Source organism: Hydra vulgaris, chromosome 10, assembly GCF_038396675.1.
Source record: "Hydra vulgaris chromosome 10, alternate assembly HydraT2T_AEP".
Lineage (NCBI taxonomy): Eukaryota > Metazoa > Cnidaria > Hydrozoa > Anthoathecata > Hydridae > Hydra > Hydra vulgaris.
The window spans coordinates 38,532,501-38,557,155 of NC_088929.1; the positions used below are offsets into that span (position 1 = coordinate 38,532,501).

General features: G+C 28.2%; 1 protein-coding gene across 1 annotated transcript in view; it reads right to left on the bottom strand.

Annotated features, from left to right (window-relative positions):
• LOC100212478 (N-alpha-acetyltransferase 25, NatB auxiliary subunit) overlaps positions 1-22,728 on the bottom strand; it is a 78,499-nt gene extending 55,771 nt beyond the window's left edge. Inside the window, exons 1-6 of the mRNA XM_065807955.1 lie at positions 22,617-22,728; positions 22,401-22,485; positions 18,483-18,568; positions 10,732-10,873; positions 7,386-7,504; positions 7,217-7,291 (exon numbers count right to left, since the gene is read on the bottom strand). Of these exons, the coding sequence (XP_065664027.1) occupies positions 7,217-7,291; positions 7,386-7,504; positions 10,732-10,873; positions 18,483-18,568; positions 22,401-22,458 (480 nt within the window). The 5' untranslated portion in view covers positions 22,459-22,485; positions 22,617-22,728. The remainder of the gene's footprint in view (positions 1-7,216; positions 7,292-7,385; positions 7,505-10,731; positions 10,874-18,482; positions 18,569-22,400; positions 22,486-22,616) is intronic.
• Positions 22,729-24,655: the final 1,927 nt, after the last annotated feature.

Below are 24,655 nucleotides of genomic sequence, written 5' to 3' on the forward strand. Positions count from 1 at the left end.
CAAATTTACTTGCTGATTTTCAACCTCAAATTCATCAATCTATGTGTTTCCATAAATGTTCAATAGAATTAAGGTCAGGACTTTGCTATGTCAATTCCATTAATTGAATTTTTTTGTTTTTGAAAAAGTCTTTTATAAGTGTTGAAGTGTCTTTTGAGTCATTATCCTGCTAAAATATCAATCCTCGAGTCCTAAAAAATGTTCCACGCAAAATGCTGTCTAGATGCTGCCTTGGTAAATGCTGAAATTAAAGAACTTTATAATGAAAAATGTGGTGTTGACACAATCAAACATCTTTTGAAGTCTGCAAATCTACTTGGAAGACATCCTACAAAGAAACTTTTTATTTACATAAAGAATCGAAAAGCACGCTTAAGATTTGCTAATGAACATTTGATTTGGGCAAGAAAACAGTGATTGAAAGTACTTTTTAGTGATGAATTTAAGTTTATGTTATTTGGATCTGATAATATTAGATATGTCCGTCGACCAAAAGGCCATAAAAATAATCCTAAATACCAGCTACCTACAGTAAAGCACAGAAGTCGAAATGTTATGAACTGGGCTAACTTGAATAGAAATTGTATCGGTCCTATCCATTTGATTGATGGCATAATGGACAAAAATATGTAAAAATATATAGTTAAGAATGTTATGCTACCACATGCTAAAGACAAAATGCCACGAGGAAGGATGTTTTAGAAGGACAATGACCCAAAGCACACTTCAACCCTTGTGAAAAACTTTTTTAAAACCAATGAAATTCAATTAATCGAATAGCCTTAGCAAAGTCCTGACCTTAATTCTATTGAATGTCTATGTAAGCTCATTGATGGACAAATTACAGGTCGAAGACTAGAATACTCTGAAAAAAGAATGGGAAAAATCAAAATTATTGTGATTATGAAGCTTGTGGACTCAATGCCTTGTTACTGTCAAGCAGTAGTTAATGCTAAGGGCTCCCGACAAAGTAGTAAATCAATACTTTAAAATAAAGCATTTTCAATTTAAAAAATGTTTAAAAAAAATCTTATTCAAGCTTTTTTTTGCCCGGATACTTTTGCACGCGCATATTTTAATTAAATGAACTTTTAAGATTAAATTGCTTAGATTTGGTAAAAATTTATTTGTTTTTAGATTTGTAATCAATTTTTTGACATTTTAGTGAAAATTTGATAGAAATTGGACTTTTCATTCAAACATTATCTCAAGTTATGCTCTTGTCCGGCTACTTTTGCACGCTACTATATATGAAATAATATATATATATATGAAATAATATATACATGTATGAAATAATATATATATATATATATATATATATATATGAAATAATATACATATATATATGAAATAATATATATATATATATATATATATATATATATATATATATATAATATATATATATATATATGAAATAATATACATATAAAAGAAAAGATTGCTGCCTTATGCCAAACCCACAGTGGATGTAGCAGCAAGTTTTTTCAAAAGATATGCAAATAATAGTTCATTTCCTGATAAAAAGCACGAAAATGTACTATTATTTGCATATCTTTTGAAAAAAGTTCACCCGGCCATTGAAAAATCGATTTTGACATAAGTACTACTATGTATTCAAATGTCATTTTAGAATGTCATAGTCATGTAATACAATAAATTTTCAATCTAACAATGATTCAAACCGTTGATCTTGCTCTTACTCTTGCTTGTTGCATAGAAGGAATAGAAGGTGCAACTTGCTTTATTTTTGCATGAGGAATACATTTCCTTCATCACTTTGATTGCACGCCCTGCGCATTGATTACTTTTGGGGATCTGTAGTATGGATTGCTCTCACTTCCAGTGATTTTTCAAAGAGCTTAAAGCCTTTTTGTATGGATTCAGTACTTCAGCCAAGTTATTAAAGCCGTTTATATATATGTGTATATATTAGGGTTATGACTTTTGGTTTGTAAACCAATGGTCTGCCCAGCCATACGATATATAAACCAACAGAACTGTCAGACAGAACTCTCTGCAGAACTGTCCTTGTTGAAGGAATTAAAATGATTAATGGAAAATGTCTCTTTTCATCAAAAAAATCGGAACACACGAGTGAGATGAAATAATATTTTATATCATCTCTCCAGCCTGATGTTTTGAGAATTACTTCTATTCAGTTATCAACTGCGTTTTCAGTTGTTCGTACTCCTTCAACAGTTGAGATACAAATGGATATTTGATATTCGGCGATTGTGTTTTACTTCCAAGTTCTTCATTCATCACCAAATGGAGGATTCTATCTAATACACGGTGTTGACAACTGATAAACTGAGGTTTGTTGATGCGTTTCTCTGTGAACATTCGTTGCAATATTATAGCAACACCATTCTTTTTTCCAGTGTTAACGCTGGTGGTATCTGCAACAATCATCTGTATTGAATTCCATAGGTGAAATTCATTAAGGACTTTAGAAATCCCTTGAGCAATAGTTTTTCCCCTGCCATCTACCAAGCCCAGGGCATCCAATTTGATTTCTCTTCTTTCATTTTTAAGGACGATCACTTGATAATCGAATTCTGTTGATCTGCTTGCCATCAAGGACCAACTTTCCATATGCAAATTTTTTTCAGCCTCAATGATTTTTCATTGCCTCTATGTTTGTTGATTTGTAAATAGTTTATTGACATGGAGTTGAGATGTCAATGCTTTCATGAGCCAATTGCTTGCTTATGTTAGCAACATTGTTTGTTGATACTCTTGTGTAGGTCACCAAGTTGACTGCAATTTTGCTTTTATGTTTTCTGCTTGGTGTAGGAGTAGTCTCATCTTCTTCTTAATCGTTTTCATATTCACTGTCATCAGCCTCAGTCATAACGGGTGATGCAGAAGTTATCGGACAAATCCTAATTTCATTATTTGAGCATAATAATTAGTTTTTGTGGTTTTATGCGTAGGCATAAACGTTCTATAAAATATAAACTTTATTATTTGAAACACAATTATTTAAAATGAGGTTAAATGCAGCTGAACGAGAATCTTTTCGAAAGTGACTAAAAATGTTTTTTGTAAATAAACCTAATATAAAAAAATAAAAAAAATCGTAAATCATTTTGAAAAAGAAGGATTTGCTCGAAGTACAATATATGATAACCTAAAAAGACTTGAAACTGTTCAATCGTTTTCTGATAGAATGCACCCTGGTCGTCCGACATCCTGGACTAGAGAAAAGAAAGCCGAATTAACAAGACTTGTCAACAATCGAAAAGGGGTCAGTCAGAGAAAAATAGGTATTAAATTCGGTGTAAATCAATTGACAATTGGTCGTCAGTAAAAAAAAATGAATATTAAATATAGAAAACGTGAAAAGACTCCAAAATACACTATAGAACAACAAATAAAGGCAAAGAAAAAAGGCAGGAAACTAGTTGACCAACTTTATAACACAAAATTGCTTCTAGTCATTGATGACGAAAAATACTTTTGTTTTGCAGGGGACAACATGCCTGGAAATTCTGGATACTACACAAACAACAAAAAGACATGCCCAGAAAGTGTTCGTTTTATAGGAAAAGAGAAATTTCCAACTTGTTCCACTGCAAAACAGTTTGGTATCAGAGAAAAATAGGTATTAAATTCGGTGTAAATCAATCGACAATTGGTCGTCAGTAAAAAAAAATGAATATTAAATATAGAAAACGTGAAAAGACTCCAAAATACACTATAGAACAACAAATAAAGGCAAAGAAAAAAAGCAGGAAACTAGTTGACCAACTTTATAACACAAAATTGCTTCTAGTCATCGATGACGAAAAATACTTTTGTTTTGCAGGGGACAACATGCCTGGAAATTCTGGATACTACACAAACAACAAAAAGACATGCCCAGAAAGTTTTCGTTTTATAGGAAAAGAGAAATTTCCAAAACATTTATTAATGTGGGTAGCCATATCTGACCGTGGTATGTCCAAGCCATTGTTTCGCACTTCCAAGGCTGTAGCGATCAATTCATCAATCTATATTAATGAATGTTTAGAAAAACGACTTCTTCCATTTATTCACAAGTATCATGGAGACTTTAACTATTTATTTTGGCCAGATTTAGCAAGTTCCCATTATTCTAAAGATTCTCTAAATTGGATGGACCAATATGTCTATTACGTTGATAAAGAATCCAGTCCCCCAAATGTGCCTCAAGCACGACCAATTAAAAATTTTTGGGGACATTTGGCACAGAAGGTTTACGAGGGCGATTGGCAAGCTTCAACAGAGCAAGTTTTGATTGATCGCATTAAACTAAAACTACAAGAAATTGATTTAAACTTTTTACAGTCGCATATGAAAGGCGTCAGAGCAAAATTGAGATCAATTGCAGATGGTGATGTTTTTTCATATAAAAAATAATATATTTTTATTAAAAGATAAGAGCTTTATTTAAAAAAAATATTATAGTAGTTTGTTTTTTTATTTATAAATAAGTTATTGACGTTTTTATTTTGTCTGATAACTTCCGCAACACCCGTTAATCACTAAAACCAGGATAGTAAGATGAGTTGGATGACATATTGGAAAGTTGTCTTTTAGAGGGATGCATCGTTTCTTTACTGGCCGCTTGGCTTGTAGAGTATCCCACTGCTCCTTTGCTTTTCACTAGGAGATGGTACAATCCTTTGTCCTCGGAAGATAACAATGTTCCATCCACTTTAGTAATATCAAAAATTTCATCATGGGGTTCATAGCTTCCCAGCTCGACACATTCATCATAATATTTCAGTATTTTATCAAGCTTTGCTTAAATAACTTGATCAGATACATGAGGAAAATTCAGTTTATTCTTCCACAATTTGGTGACTTCTTTGGAAATTTCCGCTATTCTCTCTTTTCTTCCTTTGATTTTTGGTCGAAGGAAATGGCAGCGTCTGATAATTTGCTTTTGGAGAGGCATTCTGCACATTTCTTTCAGTGAATATTCTTCCAAAGGGACCATTCTTCTTTGTTTATGAGTTTTCAAATTTTACCAGATTATTGGTCCAGACATTCTTGTTCTTCTGAATGCTACCTTTGCTAGGCTTGTACGTCGCCATGTGTTGCTTCTGTAATAACTATAAAATTAGATAAGCAGCTACATATACATATTCTAAATTGTTTTAGAATATTTTCAATTGTTTCAGAATGTTCTAAATTGTTCTTGAATATTCTTAATTGTTCCAGAATAATCTAAATTGTTCCAGAAAGTTCTAAATTGCTCCAGAATGTTCTAAAATGTTCTGGAATATTCTAAATTGTTTGTTACGTTGAGCTTTCTATTTTAGTTACAATGATAATTATGCTTTTGATAGAAAAATTATACTTTTGTGAGGGCCATAAATTGCTCTCGTGGACTGTTTTAGGAGAGTGCGGGCAAAAGCAGGAGCTAAAGCTCTCGCTTCCTGCCGAGGCCTCTATATATATATATATATATATATATATATATATATATATATATATATATATATATATATATATATATATATATATATATATATATATATATATATATATATATATATATATATATATATATATATATATATATATATATATATATATATATGTATATATATCTATATATATATATATATATATATATATATATATATATATATATATATATATATATATATATATATATATATATATATATAATATATATATATATATATATATATATATATATATATATATATATATATATATATATATATATATATATATATATATATATATATATATATATATATATATATATATATATATATATATATATATATATAGACCTTGGCAGGAGTAAAAAATCTCCTAAACCGAACATGGTGAGCCATGCGAGCTGCTCCTCTAAACTGCTTTTTCGAGAGCTTTCGGTTCTTGCACAAGCTATCTGTTTATTTATATAAAAATAGCTTATTAAATGCAAAATTTGGTTTTATACTTGTTACAAGCATATGTTTGTAACGTTAATGTTACAATAATTTACAATAACATCATATATTGCACCATAAAAAAATTCTTTATACGTAAAATTTCTTTTTGCAAAAACAGTGATTGTTTATTATTCAGTTGATTAAATTTTTTGACTTTGCATTTTTCATTTTAGTTACAATGATAATTATACTTTTGAGAGAAAAAAAATACTTTTGCGAGAGCTGTAAATTATTCCTGTAAACCGTTTTAGGGGAGTGTGGGCGAGAGCAAGAGCTTAAGCTCTCACTTCCCGCCAAGGCCTTTTTATATATATATTCTGGCCGGATTTCAAAATTTCTAATCTGGTACACCCCTAATTGTATGTATAAAACATGGCATTGACTTGAAACTAATGTCTCTAACACCAGCTAACACATTGGCAGCATTATTATGTAAAACAATGTGAGTTTTTGTGTGGAATTTCAAAACTTAGTAAATCTTTATGTAAATAAACACTTGTGTTTTTTCCTGTGCATAAGTCTGAGTACTTGTCGGAAAAATTCATTATTGAACCAATGCAAGATGTCATTCCTAAAATGTCATGACTAAGCACTTGTGAAACAGCTCCAATAATCAACACAGCTTCACAGTTTGGTAGGTTGTTTAAACATCATGTTGCTTTTTTTTTGTTGTGTTCTGCAGTGTATCTTCAGAACCAGATAGTTCTGATGCATTTTTAAGGAGGTATTCTACCTTGTATCAAATTACAAAAAACTGTAACACATGACAACTTATAACCCTCTTGAAGAATTTGTTTTTAAGTAAATGATGAAACTGGAACAGTTGAAGTACATCTAGCACATCTGGTAATCTTGCAGCAATTAACTGTGAAATTAACTTCCCAACCAGCTGGAAAGCTATAAACTAAGTTATAAACTGGACAAAGCCAATTTATAGCTTAGTTTATAGCTTCTTACTTGAAGAGTTTAACAGTTTATATTCAGCTTAAAATCTATTTAATATTCAGTAAAATGATTTTCAAATTCTGAAGTCCAGCAGAAATTGCAAGTGTGGATCTCAGACACCATGAAATTTTGCAGACCTATTATCTAAACCCAATGGACAAAAACAAGCCATATTGAGTAGCATACAAACTTAAACTTTTCAGTAAGGTTTTGCGGCTCTTTTAAATTAGTCACTTAAATAAATGAACTTTTTTACTCATTTTGATAATTAACAAATCACTGGCCTTTCAAACATTCTATAAAAAAACAATCTTTAAAAAATGTACCTGCATTACATAACTCATAACTGCCCAAAAGTAGTACGGGTTCTTTGGAAATGCTTTGTACAAACTCATTGCTGCCTTAATATATATCAAACATTTTGTCAGCAGATTTTTTGACAAAAGTATTAAAGTAAAACATTTAGCTTAAAAAGAAGTTAGCATATTGTTTTACCTTTTGTTGTTTGGCATAGTCTTCAATGCGAACACACGCCATAAAAAGATGACTCAAAAATTCTTCATTATTCGGAGACTGTTCAACAGCTTTTTCATATATTTGAACAATCCCTTCAGCTATAACACATAATAAATCCTTGATTTGTAAAATAAAATAGTTTAAACTATAACAAAAAATTTAATAAAACAATTAAAGAAAAAAAAAAACCTTTAACAATTCAAAATTGTAAAAGTCAAAGAATATTATTTTGGAACATTTGTTTTCAAAATCAATAATGAAGTTAAATTTTTAATTACTCAATAGCAATTTAAAAACTCAATATCTAATCTAATACATTCAATCATCATTGATTTCATAATTCAGATTCTCTAATATACACAATATAGAGAATTTTCTATTCTTAAGCAAAGCTTTTTAATATTATCTGTCATGTAACCATTTAATTTTCTTACTTTTATATCAAATTTTTTCTCCAAAAAATGTTATCTCTTTGCATGCTAAAACCCAATCATCTACATCCTTACACTCTACATGACTAAACCACCATCTTTTTTCCAAAAAAAATGTTCTACACTAAAAACTAAAAATATCAAAAGCATTTTATATCACGAACGTATTGCTGTACAATCAATAGAGAACGTATTGCTGTACAATCAATAGAGTTTGTTCTAACATATTTTCCAACACACTCCATAGATCCCAGTAGTACTGTAGTAGTAAAGTGTAGTCTACAGTAGTCCACAATGCTTTAGTGGTATAGCGATAAAATGTAGTACTGTGCTCAACTTGTTCCACTGCAAAACAGTTTTGTTATTCTTCATGATTGTCTTGTTTTTCTGCACAGCAGTCTTGTTTCTCTGCACAGTGGTTTGTTAAGAATTGTGTTTCGGAGTTATAGGAATAAGAGAGGGTTGTAATTTTTTTTTTTCTTAAAAAAAAGTAAAATAATAATTAAAAATTTACTTAAACGAATAAGTGTAATACTAAAACACTTCCTCAACTATAGTGGCATCTGACACCTTCACATCTACTGAAGGCTTCAACATCTCAGTTAACACACCAGAAAGACCAGCGCTTCAATACAGGTTATCAGTTCTACTACTCCATTAACCTTAGTCACTGCAAATAAACCTTTATTCTTTATTTAGCTATTTTTTTTTAAATGAGCTATCCACTTTGTTTGTACCTCAACTTCATTTGTAAGTATTTCTTAATCTAGCCCTCAGCAACAAATATCCAATCGAAAATCTAATCAATTTTAATCCAATCAAATTTCAATTCAAATCAATTTTAATCCCAGCAAATCAATTAGAATATACCAGCAAACCAATTAGAATATACCAGCAAACCAATTGGAATATACCAGCAAATCAATTAGAATATACCAGTAAATCAATTAGAATATACAAGCAAATCGATTAGAATATACCAAGTAATCAATTTTTTTTTTTTCAATAATTCACCTCCCCAAGGCCGAGAAGGCCACTACAGATGAGGAGACTAGTTGTGGTTATAACCCTCTCTCAACTCTATAACTCCAAAAATGAACCTTGACAAACAAGGCTGCTGCACAGTGAAACAAGTTGAGCGCAGTACTACCAGAGAAGTGGTGGGAATCGAACTCGGAACCTCTCGCTTATGAAGCAAGCGCTCTACCACTACCGCATTAGAATATACCAGCAATCAATTAGAATATACCAGCAATCAATTAGAATATACCAGTAAATCAATTAATATTAAAAAAAGATTTAGTTACAAAACTAATTATACTATAATTATATTATCTTTTATCTTATTTCTTATCTTGCTTATCATCTCCAATTATTTTGTTTATTATTTACTGTTTATTATTTTTCCCCAACAACAATTAAAATTTATTTAAGTTAATTTTCAACCACCTCTTAGTTCAGCTTTTCTGTTGGGATCTCAATCTGAAAACTTTGAGCAAGACTAGACAGACTAACTAGACAGTTATTTGATTGCTACTACTTTCCCTGCTGAAACTGTTTATTATTTAGAATATTATATACTGCAATTTGTACCACATTTATTTTACATACCTTAATAAATATTACATCTTCGTAATCTATATAAACTACATCTTTGTAATCTATATAAATCTGCATCTTTGCACATCTATATAAATTACATCTTTGCACATATAATCATATTATATTAACAGTCTTCTCTGTTTGAAATTTCATGCCATCACACAAAAAAGCGCTGACAGGATGGTTATTTATAAGTTAGCCTGCGCAATTAAAAAAAAACATTTTTTTTCTTCTGCTATTTAAATTAAAATAAAATAGCTGAAAAAATGCTTTGAATAAATACAAGATAAAATAATTTTAAAAAACTGGTAAAATAAATGAACAAAAAAGTTTAGTTGCAATTTAAAACAAAATGCTTTTATCTTTTTGGCAAGCGCTTTTTTATGCGCTTGCTTAATTTTTTGCATGTGGGCGAGACTAAAAAGACTCAAGCACAAAAGCGCAGGCTAAATGAAAAAGACTGTATTAACTATTATATATCTTATTTTAATTAACAAAATTTCAGTGTGACTTGTCATTAAATCATGATTCTATCCAATGCAGATTTGTTTATCAAGGTTTGTTTTAGAGCTATAGAGCAGCAAGAGTTAAAAAAATTTTTTTTGCATTTCTGAACAAAATTATATAACTAAAAACGAGAACATTCTTGGGAAGGTGAAAACATTTGAAAGTTGTCTTATGTTTTTAGAATGGTTGTTCACACTAGCTCAAAAACCTCTGATTGTTTTGTTCAATTATCTTTTATTGCTTTAAAATAGATTGCAAGTAATTACCTTGCTCTTTAGCTGTCATTTTTTTTTTCAGTTTCCAAGTAACTTCCAACTTTAATAATAGCTGACCATAGTCTTGTTGGAATCAGAATAATCATTTAAGATATTTTTGAAACGTTTATATTAGCTTTAATTAGGTTAACACCTGTTAACAAGAACTAACGGAAGATCAACTTTGATCTTTCCGTTAGTAACTGCATTTATCAGCAATAAAAATATATTATTTAACTAAAAGCATAAAGTTTAATATTGTAATTTAATAACTTACAATGTATAATTTTAAGCTATAACAATAATAATTGTATTTATTGTATTATATTACCTGTTATATTAATTAGAACTATTATATAATTACATAGCATTTTAACACTAAATTATAATTCAGCATAATTTATGACAACAAACTATATTTATATTATATTACTTATTAAAACCACATATCATCATTATCAACCACCTTGTTTTCTTTTTCTGCCCAACCGCTTGCTTTTAATATCAAATGCTTTTACAAATTTTACTTACGCATTTGAGTTTCTTTAAAACACATAGTCATGGCTTGGAGAGTAGCATCATCAAGAATTGTTGAAGTTGTTTGTGCATCCTTAAGTATTGCAAGTGCTTCTTCGTTATGCCCCATACGGATTAAAGCAAGTGCTTTTAATGTCTAAAAATAAAAATCATAAATAAATGAGTCATTACTGAAATTATAATAAATAATATTTGACATAAGATTAAAAACATATAAAAGTGTATGCTTTAAAGTACTCAACATATTTTAAACGTGTACTTTAAAGCAACTAAACATATTTAAACATATTTTTATAAAGTAATAGTGATAGAACACTTGTCATTACAATCAAGAACACAATACAATCAAGAGATTCGAGGTTTAAATGTGTTTAAGGTTTCAGAGTTAATTGTTATAAAATAATTTCAAATAAAAAAATACAAAAGATAAGTTAAAAATAGGCCTCAGGTAGGTGCACTTAATAAAGACAAAAAAAAGTTAAACTGAAAAAATGAAAATTTTTCTAAAACTGAATCAACTAAAATGCTGATGAAACTTAAAATAAATCACAATCCTTTCAATGAATTTATACCAAAACTAAAAATGGTTGATATTAGAAACTCTGTTGTTGTTTGTATATTTTTATTATCTGCAAATTAATTCATTAATTAATAATTAAATAGATTGGATAACTTTTAAGTAGAAACATACAAGTTTCCATCATAGAATAAAATGTGTGAAAGCCAAAAAACTTTATTTTTAAGAAAGGAGAAGTGTTTCTTGTTCAAGAGGATTCCTTTCACTAATGCAATTAAATATCATTACAATTTGTATATTATTACAAATTGTATATCATTACAAATTGCATATCATTACAAATTATATATCATTACAAATTGTATATCATTATAAGTTGTATACCATTATAAATTGTATATTATTAATAAGTTTATATTATAATTGTATATTATTAATAAGTTTATATTATAATTGTATACCATTATAAATTGTATATTTTTGGGCAACAACAAAGAGCCATTAAAGAGTAAATAGAAAAAAAAAACACCAAAGGCACTAGGGAATTCTTCTTGCAAAAAAAAAAAAATGAAAAAATTATTACAATTGGACAAAAAAGAAAACTCCATTAGGAAGAGTGAAAACTAGCACAAAAAAAACGAGAAATTTAAATGAAAAAACCATTAGGAAGAGTGAAGAGTAAAAACAAGAATTAAGAAGTAAAGATAAGTGATTAGAGTCTGCAAAACGAGTCACCATGTTATGTGTATAAGAGATTGAAAAAAATAATAACTTTGAACCACCATTAAGTGTGATGAAATCTTAATTCATCAATATCAACAAAATTATCTGAAGGATAAAAAGAAAGGACTTGGTCAATTTGATCAAAAACAAATCGGAAAAAAGTGCAGTCTTGGAATAAAGCACAAAAGGTGATTTAATGAAGGGGAGCCAAGTGAAATCACATAAAAGAACAGTCAGAGATCATACACCTGATTTTGCGACAAATATTTGAATTGCTATTTAAGTATATGCCTAGGCCAAGCTTGTGATTATGGAATTTACTTTGTGATTTAAAGAACATTAGCCATAAACTTTAAGATATGAAGGTGAAACAGCCAAATTTAAATTAGTCTCAAATTAGAACAAGCAGGTATAGTGAATTGAAAACATATATAGTGCACCCCAAGCAATAAACATAATAAACTATGCAGTTGCCTTATTCCTGCTAACCGATCTAATCTTATAACAAAGGTCTCCATATGCGTTTTAAACAATGCACACCAAAAGCACTAACCAGGACACCTTCTATGCACAACAGTTAATACACTGATATTTTAAAGTTGTTGATGCAATCAGCTCCTCTAAGAGCTACCACAGAGTTCAAAAACCCTTATAAAAGCCGCCTTTAAAACTATTTTAGAACTCAAATAATTTTAGAACTTATCCTAATCAGACAATAACAGGAAGAGTTGCATAAGCACTAATATGGTGGCACAGGCAATAATCCATCAGTAAAGTCAAGAAGATTCAGTATTCATCATCCTGAACAGGAAAAAATGTAACACAGGTTTAAATAGAGCAAGTATTTTTTATAAAAAAATGGAAATCTGATTGTGCAAACTAAACTGTTTACAAGAAACCATGATACAAGTACATTTATCAAACCAGATATTTTTATAATAGAAAAAAAATTTTTAAACTCATGAAATTCAAATCTCTCAACCGGAAGTAAAATGGTAAAACAACAGATGTTTTTTGTTAATATCTCAATAATTTGTTTTGGTAATTTTAATAAAATCCAAAATTTCTAATGTTTATTTCTAAAACAAGGCTCAAATTAATTGATCACAAATTGTGATATCTGGAAATGCTTCTGGTCTTTAAAATTTTAGTTTTTTAAAAAACTGTAAATTCTGTTTTTGTCACTAAACTCTATAGTTGTCAATCAATAAAAAATATTTATTTTGATCTTGAAATTATGAAATAAAATCTTTTTGTAAAGCCATATTGTTCCTATTATTTTTATTATCATCATTATTATTATTATTATTATTATTATTATTATTATTATTATTATTATTATTATTATTATTATTACTATTATTATTATCAATAAAAATAATATATAAATCATCATAAATCAAAACGAAAAAAAGAAAAATAAAGCATACAGTACGATGTAATATTTAAAAAAAACTGCAAATCACAACAGTCTAAAAAAATTTAACAGAGATTAAATATTTCAAATTTAAAAAATGGTCAAATGAGATATAAAATATTTTTATATCTTATTTTAATCTTGTTTAATATTTTCTTTTAAATCAATTAAATCTAAATTATGAATAAATATTTAAAAAATGATCAATTAAATGCTAGTAACTCTTTTATGTGATATGTATATAAAATTCTTTTTTGAATTTTATATACATATCACAGATATGTATATAAAATTCAGAGCAGTTTAAAAACTTTTTAATCTAAACTACAGAGCAGTTTTAAAACTTTTTAATCTAAACTACTTATAGTTATTTTAAAACAAAATAAAAAACTTTAATAACTTAATTTAAAATATCTTTTTTATTATTATTTTTATTATCAATTAACTAATTTCTAATTTAAAATATTTTTAAATAATATACGAAAGCTTCCCCTTAAACAAAAATTAATTTTAATGTTTCATAAAATGCGCAAATAGCAATAGTATAATTTTTTGATGGTTGATTTCTAAATTACCTCACAAATCTTCCAGACCTTTAGTAATTATTTTTTCCAATAACTATTTTCTTATTTATAATGTTTAAATTACCTGGTGCTTAAAATTTTACAAAGGAATTTCCAGATATCGCAATTTGCAATCACTTAATTCAAGTCTTGAAAACTAAACATTGTCTCTACACTTGGGAATCCCTTCAAGGAAATTTAAACTAAACATAAGATTAAAACCAGAGATAAAACAATCGAGGTTGATGTGTTTCGAATTCAAAGTCGAAGCTTCGACGTCGCTAAAAGTCATGTGTGAATGTGTTTCAAAATCGTTAAAAGTTGTATAGAATTTAATTAAACGGTTTTCAAAATCTGGTCAAACGGTTTTCAAAATTTTATTACTTCGAATAAAGTATATTTTCGCGGTTTTCAAAACCTTAAAAAGTTGTATGAAATTTAATTTGACGGCTTTCAAAATCGTATTAGTTCAAATAAAGTATATTTTCGCGGTTTTCAAAATCCTAAAAAGTTGTTTAAATTCGAAAATGGCGTGTTTTAAAATTTCTTAAGGCTTTCAAACTTGAATGTGGCTGTACTAGTATTATTATGCTCTTCCCTTCTATTCTCCTAGACTCCTACTCTATCCCTTAGATTTGGAAAAAATCATAATCGATGAGAAGCTACCTATGCTCAGGTTCAAAGATACCGATATAAAGTAAAGTGAAGTGATAACTGGTTTGGTATTACTAGCAATCTCTGTCCTTCTAAGTTCTAATTACTTAACAATAAAAACTTGAAGTATATACTACAGTAACATTACAGAAATAAAGAATATACAAAAGATATGCTAAAATCCTTGCATTTATTTAATAATCATTCTAGATTTCAAAAATTCAATTCCTTAAACATGCGAAAAAATTATTTGCATATTATCGATTATCTAATCTAAAATAATCCTAGCATGCTACCCTAGTAAAGAATATTTAGTTGTCCGCTTCCAGTCTTTCATTCTGATTTTTTGGAGATTTCATTTTTAATGTGGTGGCATCATCATCATCCTAGTCTGAGTAATCATCATCATTTTGATCTCTGTCTGGAGCAGGTCTAGCTGCCATTTGCTCTTCCATGGAGCGGTATTTCCAAACAGGTACAAAGGAGCTTAACAAATCGAAGCTTTTGTTGATGAAGACCAACTTCTCAGTAGTTTTTGGAGACAACCTGCATCTCTTTTCGTGGACCACCTGTCCAGCTTCACTAAAGGCCCGCTCACTTAAGGCACTTAAGGCTGGCAGGCAATAATATTCCCATGCTATTCCTGCCAAGATGGGCATCTTTCTACAATGTGTTCCCCACCAGTTAAGGACATCAACCTTCGTATCTATCACAGTTGTTTCTCTAAATTTTGCCCACTCAGGTAATCTGAGGACCCTCAGCTGTAGCATTTGTCTGCCTAAGTTTACTGGACACAGTCTAAAAAGAATGAAAGGAAGTTAAACGTTTAGTAAACTTCAGATAACTTTGCTTACTTTAATCTAAAATTATTTAAATTCAAATAATTTTTAAAAAGTTTGTTTAACTTCGACCCGCCCCCCTCTCCCCTGTATGACATCGTATCCTAAAATTAAAATTTTTATGACATTGTTTGTTCAATTTCATTAAGATTAGTAGAAGTATATTCAACTAGATTTAAAGAATTTTACTTTATATGATACTTAATAGCTGTTACTTTTGCTGCTGTCTTCCAGAATTCAGTCTCACCATTATCTTTAAGAAGCTCATGGGTGATCTCATCTGAGACATTGATTGTACCTTGCTGGTTTGACATCCAGTTGTTGACAGACTTCTGTTGTAGGATGACTGGCTTCCAACTTGTCAAAAATATAATCTCTTACACCATAAGCATGCAGTTGTTGGCCTTTCAAGAAGGGGTGTAGCAGCAGCCTACAGCAAAAGGCAAGATGTCACATCCTCCTCTTGGGAATCGTTTTTCGAGTTCTACAATGAGCTAAACCATGAAAGGACTTACTCCAGTGACACTGTTCTTTCTAATTTCTTTGACCCTCAGAGAAGCACACCTATCCATAAGATGAACAATGGCTGCCAGTGCTCAATCCATTGTAATTTACTTATCACTCGACATTGACTCAGAGATGATTTGGCATTTGGTCAGGAGTGGCAGAATGGTTGCAACCAGCCCAAATAGTTCATCTGTAGGAATGGGTGTGGTCCATTCCTTTTTGTCAGCCCGGAGAGCACACAGCACACTTCGGAGATGGTTAAAAGGAGCATCATCTGAACAGAGTTCCATCTGGTAGCACAAGAAGCAGTGATCTTTCTGTAGGGTACTGAAACAAAAACTAAAATAAAAATTCGCAAAAAACTTCGCATGAAATCGTAAACTATTAGAAAACTTTGTTTAAAATTAAAAAACATTTGAAAAAATTTGACATTAAGTTGTAAAAGTTTGTATTCGTATCTACTTAAAAAGTTAAAAATATTACCATTCATCAAGGCACTTCTCTTTCAATACCCTTTCAGCAAGAGGAGAGTGATGGACTCGGGTGAAGATTGTCCTGCATGCATCGATAGCAGCCTTGATATCAGGCTGTTTGTTGAAAGTCTTTTCCAGGGCCACGTTAAGCTTGTGGTCAATGCACATGATTGAACCACTTTTAAGATCAGCAATAGTCTCTGACTTCCTCAGTGCAGCTTTCATATTTGAAGCTTGATCACACACAACAACCCACTTCTTGACCATTTTGAGTGACTCAAAACTTTTAACCAAGTTGTCCAAATGAGTAGCAATGTTTTGGCTAGTGTGCTTTCCTGGGAATGGAACAACTCCAACAGTTACCTTTCGTAGAACAAACTCCTTGATGATATAATGAAAAGTCACCGCTATGAATGGATCGTTGTTGCGTGAGGTCCAGATGCCAGTGCTGATTACAACTCGGTCGCAATGAGGAAGCTCCTTGTCAAACATGCTCTTCATGGCCATCTGCAGATTACTATAGAGGAGAGGTAACTTGAAGCGAGCCATGCAGGCACCACTTTTAACCTTAAACCTCGAGTCAAAGTGGGCAAGCAGTCTTTGGAATAGGATAGAGTCACACATGGAGAAAGGCTGATTGTCAGTTGCAAGGTAAACCATGAGCTCCATGTCACCACAAAGTTGAGTGCTGCTCTGTGTTGGATAGCACAGATTCTTTCTGGCTTTTAGAACCTTTTTATTTCCTGTGACCTCAAAAAAATCGTATACATTTGTTAACATTGAATTAACTTCGGATAGTGTTGTTTACATCAATAAAAGATCATATAAATTTGACATGAAGTCGTATAACTTCGCTATATCGCATCGTAATAAAAATTATTTAACAAACTTACCAACTGTTTCCTTATGGTTGGATCGCAGGTGACCACTCAGGGTCGATGTTGACCCAGAATTCATTTTTAGCCCTTTCTTGCAGATATTGCACACATCATAGGCCTTATCTCCCCTGTATTCCTTCAGGAAGTACTGCCAAACCAGCGAGCGATGGATCTTTGGCATATTTGTTTGATGTTTTACAATGTTTAAATCATGTTAAATAACACAAAAAGTTATAAGGTTTTCAAATTCATTAAATATAATGTAAACAAATTTATACGATTTTCATAACCATAATATTTTGATTTACAACTTTTTGCGGCTTCAAACATTGTTTTAATAAAGTTTTAACAACTTTTAAAGGTTTTCAAAGTCAATTAAAATTAAAGTTACGACTTTTTACGGCTTTCAACATTGTTTTAATAAAGTTTTAACGACTTTTAAAGGTTTTCAAAGTTGATTAGATGTTAAAGGCTACAAATTTTTACAGCTTTCATAACTGTTTCATTAATTTTTTTTTTAAGTTTAATGGATTTCAACTTCGTTGACTTTAAGAAACTTCACCTAACTAAAGGTTTTCAAAGTCGAACAAAAAATATACAATTTTGAAAACCATAACTCAATTGTTTTATCTTTATTTAAAACATGCTTAATTGGCATCTGAGTTTGCTACAAATTTAAAAGATTCACACCAAAAATTTAATTTCAAAATTAATTTAACTAATTGAAATTTTTGAGAATTCTCAAAATTTCGATAATTTCTTAAAAATTCTCAAAAATTTGGTTTTTATTTTGCAGTGTTACATTTGTAATATTTAAACAGTAATGTTACATTTGTACTTCAAAAGAATTCAAATGAAGCAATCAATGCTATACACAATTTTTTTCTAGTATTTTTCTAAATTTCTTAAAAAAAAAAATTTATGCCTAAAATTATGGTATTGTACAAAAAATCTTTCTGAAAGAAACCCAAATCATAAAATAAATTAAAAAACACTTAATTTTGTGTGAGAAACACACCTAAATACTTAATTCACACTAAAAAACTAAACATACACTAAATTTTATGTGCAAACCAAACCCTTACTTGTGAGAATGAAAAATATGATTAACATTTTAAAAAACTTAAACAGTGGACAAAAATTTTACGGGACAAGTAAAAAAAAAAGAATATACCTTTGCACATGGAAAGTCTTTTTTCTTTTTCAAAATATTATCAACTAATTTTATGGCTTGCTTATTATTCAAGTTGTCCAGTGCATCTAAAGAAATATACATTTTTAAAAATCATTTAGGTAATACTTTTAAGACTTTAATAATATTTACTTAATACTCAGAAAATATCTATAAACATTTTACTCTTTATCCATCTATTTATTTACTTTAAATCTAAATAAGTCCCTTTATTAGTGTTCTAACTCATTCTAAACATATTGAAGGCAGAAGAATACACTTCATAATATTCAACAATTCATATTCAACATAAAGTTTGAAGGACACGGCGATAATGGCTAACTGTTATAATATTTTATTGTTATACTTATTATTATAGTTAACCAATGTAATTTATTACAGCATAAGCTATTTTTGTATATAATATCATTGTATATAAGCACTCAAGAATTTTTGTTTATATAAAATTTGAAAGAGAAACAGAGTTTATAAAAATGTAAACAAAGTCGCCATATCAACAGACACTTTAGTCTCAATTAATCTCAATTAGTCTCAACTTAACTTTTTACTGTACTAAACATCTTAATCATAGTCACAGTCTTTCACAGGAAGACGTGCAATTGCACATCTTTATATGACCACACAAATTATATTTTGCTTTGACGATTTGACCGCAGCTATTTCAAAAAATATTTTGAAAATGTGCTGAATAAAAAATATTCTGAATTACACTTTAGGTTAAATAAATTATATCAAAACTTTTAACAAATGTTTTTATATTAGCAAAACGCTTTTAAATAAAGTAACAATTTACTGGTAATGGTTTTTTTTTAAAGTATTATTGACAGTTGTATATACTTTTTTAATTTATAATATATAAATTGTCTAAGTGACCATTTTTTTAAATAAATGTTATTAAAAAATAAAAAATTGTTTTGTTTTTATAAATTATGACATTCTACGACAACTAAAGTCTCTTTAACGAATTTTAATATAAGAATAATTAAAGTTAATACATTTAAAAATATAAACAAAATGTTGTTGAAAAAAAAAAGACAAATGTTTTAGAAAGCGATTACAATTAAATAAGTTTGATCTTAAATGCTTTTATATTATCAAAGCGCTTTTTAATAAAGTAACAAAACATTTCTAATAAATTTTTATTATAAGTATAAATAAACTGTTGTTTTTTTTACTTATATAATTATGTATTTTTTATGATAAATGTTTATATTTAAAAAACAAAAAACAGTTCAAATATTAAAACAAAGAATGAAATGGTTTTTAAATTTGTAAATTAAATAGACTAAGCATTTTAGTTCGATGAGTTTTGTTTTATTTGTGTTATATATATATATATATATATATATATATATATATATATATATATATATATATATATATATACATATATACATATATACATATTGTGTGTGCGTGAGTGTTTTTGTTAAGCCACCTCCCCAAGGCCGAGAAGGTCACTACAGATGAGGAAGCTACTTAATTGGTTATAACCTTCACTCAACTCTATAACTCTGAAACACGAACCTTGAGGAAATAGGCTGCTGCGCAGAGAAACAAGTTGAGCGCAATACTACCAGAGACGTGGTAAGGATCAAACTCGAAACCTCTTGCTTATGAAGTGTGCGCTCTACCACTACACCACTACCGCATTTATAATTCAGATTTTCACACTTTTTCATATTCTTCAGTAGTCTCATTTTCTAAACATGAATGAACGCTTTAACTTTATTAACATTGTAATATCTGCAGTTTATGGCACAAAGGCATTAAATTATGAAAGCTTTTAAGGACAAAAATTAGAAACCTGAAAAAAATAAAAATAATAAAATAATCTAGTGAATGTATTTGTAAAATTCATTTAAGATAAATGAGAAGCAAATGCTAAGGCAAATAAGACTCAAATATAATGCTGATATTAAGGCAAAAACAGTGATTTTTTGCTCGAAAAATTATGTTTCTGATAGAGGAGAAAAAACCATGTTAAATCAAAATGAATCTTTTGTATATGGAGGCAAAGAATAAAAGAATGGAGAGATGATTAAAGAAAAGGCAAAAAACAATTATATATTTTAACCAACTATCTATTAAACTATACATACTTAATAATATGTTAGATACATTTATAAGTGTATCTAAATCAACTACTGGTAGGTGTTTGTATAGTGTTTTTTATAAGTTTGTATAGTGTTTTTTATAAGTATTTTTATAGTCTTTTTGTGTATTAAGTTTTTATATATTTATAGCTTGTTTTTGTATATAAAGTTTTTCTTTTATTAAAAGTATTGCTTTATAATAGAAACGACCATCACTCCACTCTGTCTACCCAAGGTAAGGTGGGTTTGAGAATTATACCTCTAGCACCCTCTTTATGCTCTTAAATTGTATTTGTTATCTCTAAAAATTTCTCACTTTTGATGCTAAATGGTATACATTTAAAAATACATTGATTTGATAATGATATTGGGTGGAAGGAGGCAACTATTGCCACCTAATGCCAAATAAACTTCTGCCCACCCAACCCAAGGTATCTCAATCATATTTAATGATGACCTGGTAGAATTTATTTTGAAAATCCAATAAAAAAATTCAAAATTTTAATTAAAAATTAATGTTTTCTTTTTAAAAAATCTAGACTTAGAACATATTAGAAAGTATTGTAGATGCTCTTCTAACGCTCCAACGCATTTTTTTATACATTTATTTTATTATCATTTTATACATACTTGAACCTTTCTAAATAAGAATTGACAAAGTTATGACGCTTTAAGTTCAGAAAAACTGATAATTTAGTCATGGTTTCTTCAATAAATCCATAAATCAAAAACTTGGTATTTAAAACACTATAACTTTTTGTAGAATTGTTAGATTTTGATAATTTTTTAAACTTTAAAATCCTGCTTTCAAGGACTTTTCAATGACAATTGAGTATTTGATTATTTTAAAAATTTCACGCCACATACCTAATAGAGGTAATTAAATTGTTTCTAGATATTCCATATCAGAACAATTTAATTCTTGTTAGTTAAACTTTTTGAAACTTTTTGTTTAATACAGTGCCTTTGAATATAACTATTCAAATTCTTGGACTTTTTTGATTAAATAAGATGCCACTTTCCATTGAGGTTATGCAACATAAAATGCAGTGCTGACACAACCCTCAAAGCCTATAATCTTTTTTTCCAAAGAATGCAGAATAGCATCATTATTAATGTCAAAAATGAATCCTTATCACAACCATTTCATTCTACTTATATTTTATCATCAAATATTATAACATTTCTAGTTATAAAAAACACTTTTACATTATTAATCAAAATATTTTGCAATTGTAAAATTTTTAAACATAATATAAAATTATAATTATTGTTAAAGCAATGGTTGGGGTCACCATTTGTAAAATTTTCATAAAAAGAATACTTTTTGTGTATGTTAGTTACACTTCGTTAATTATACAAAGTTATATTTAAAAACCTAGAAGTGTTCTATGATGGTAGTATTTTTATATTTTATTATTTTATCAAAGACTTAATTTAGTATTCTGTAATAATTTGTGACAAAAAAAACTATATTATTTTTATCTTTCCTTTTTCTAGCTTGAGAGAATCTCCCCGATTTGATTGAAATAGTTATTAAAAGTTTAAAACCTAGTTATAATGTTGAATATTTTGGCTTAACAAAGAGCCTTATACCTCATTAATTTTTAACTAATCCTATTCTCTATTATCTTGTAAGGAAACTAGGGAGTCTGAGAAAAAACAACTCAGTTTTACATAAACATTTTTATTATTAAACAAAGTTTAAAACTTGTAAATAGAGATTAAGTTATGAAACTATTTAAAAAAATGTAAAAGAAAATCAAATTAAAAAATGAAAAATAAAAGTGGAAAATAAACAAACCGTATACTGGACGTAGTCGTCTTTCATCGACTTCCACATGTGATTTGCTGGCCGCCATCTTTGAAATTCCAGACGGGGCAGTAACCTTAGTACAGTAACTCGGTGTATAGCAAAACAGATAATACTTATCAAAAAACAAAAGTTAAAACTCTAATTTATATTATTTCAACTTTTGATACAACTAATATTCGTTAACTTAACTTAGTCAGAACTTACCTAATAAATAATCAGTATTGCGAAGATTAAGGTTAAAAGCTTTACCACGCACGGTACTGGGGTACCGTGCGAATAGTATATTGTATACTGTACATTGATTGTATATATATGTGTATATTATAGTGCGGCCAATTGTTAAAGTAATAATTACCTTTTCGTTAGTGATTTTTTGATTTTAGCTTTATCATTCTATGATCTTCAATATTTTAAGTTCTTGCTAACACATAGAATAGTATTACTATGGCTACCTATAAAGGCTATCTTTCTAATGACAAGTTACTAACTTGTAAAGAACAATGTTTAAAAAGCATATGTGTTGATATCAATTTAAATCTTTGAATTAAAACTTTGTTAATTATTGACAAAAGTCACACGTTGTTATTTTTTGCAGCGTAATTATTGTTACGTTTTATATATTCATATATAAAGATCCTAGTAAGTTGTCAATTGCTGACAAAATTCAAAATTTGTATTTTTCTGATGAGCTGTTGTTACTATATATATATATATATATATATATATATATATATATATATATATATATATATATATATATATATATATATATATATATATATATATATATATATATATATATATATATATATATATATATATATATATATATATATATATATATATATATATATATATATATATATATATATATATATATATATATATATATATATATATATATATATGTATATATTAGATACTGCAATGTTGCCTGGGCAAGTACTTACCAATAAAAACTAACCTTTCTTTAAAAAAACAAAAGCAAGCATGCGGCATATTCACAAATGGATATGCTAGTACTAAACAAATAATGAAAGAACTGAGAATTCTTAATATTTATGAACAAAACATCTATTGCATCCTTCTGTTTATATTTAAATTAAAAAATAATTTGGTTCCAAAAATATTCCATAATTTCTTCCAAATCATTGATGTTAAATACGAAACAAAACATTCTAAGTAGAACTACTATATTCCAAAAATGTCTTTGAGACAATCCAAATTCTCAATATCTAGAAGAGGACCACAATTGTGGTCATTTCTCACAAATGAGATTAAAACGATAAACTCGTTTCAACATTTTAAATACGTTGTTACTTGACCTCAACATTACTGAAACAATCTTATATTTTTTAAAAACTTTTACACGTCTTGAAACTTTTTTTCTTTTTTATTTACACAATATCTGAAAATGCTTATGGTTATATTTATAAAATTGCATATAATTGTATTTATATTTAAAAAGATACATTTACTTGGCTATTTTATTCATACTAGTTTTTATATTTATATATCTAAATTTATTTTTATATGCGACAAATTATTACAATTTATGCTAATTATATATTTGATTGATATTGATTTTAAAGTATAATTAAAATTAACGGGGCAAGATAAGACCAACGTCTTCTGCTTGCTCTGGTCAATTTGTTACTTTAACAATGTTGTAAAAAATTTAGTATTGACGAAAAAGAATATGTATCTATCTTATGTATCTATAAGATTAATACATAATCATTATGAATCATTTTTTTCGCATCTCGAATTGAAGAAGCAGGGCCTTAATATATACATATATAAATGTGTATATATATATATATATATATATATATATATATATATATATATATATATATATATATATATATATATATATATATATATATATATATATATATATATATATATATATATATATATATATATATATATATATATATATATATATATATATATATGTATACATTAAGGCCCTGCTTCTTCGATTCAAGATTCGAAAAAAATGGTTCGAGTTTTTGAATTATTTCATCGTTTTTTATTGTTTTTTGTTTACATACGGCGTTAAATGTTGTTAAAATATAATTAAATATCGGAAAAGTCAACGGTAAAGAAATTTTTGAAACGTTGTAATCTACATTATTGCTTCGTTTTTTTTACTTCGGTTTCACTTGAGCAATTTTAATTTGAATATTTTTGAGTGCTACAAACTGGAAATAAAAAAACTGTTAATTATTTCACGT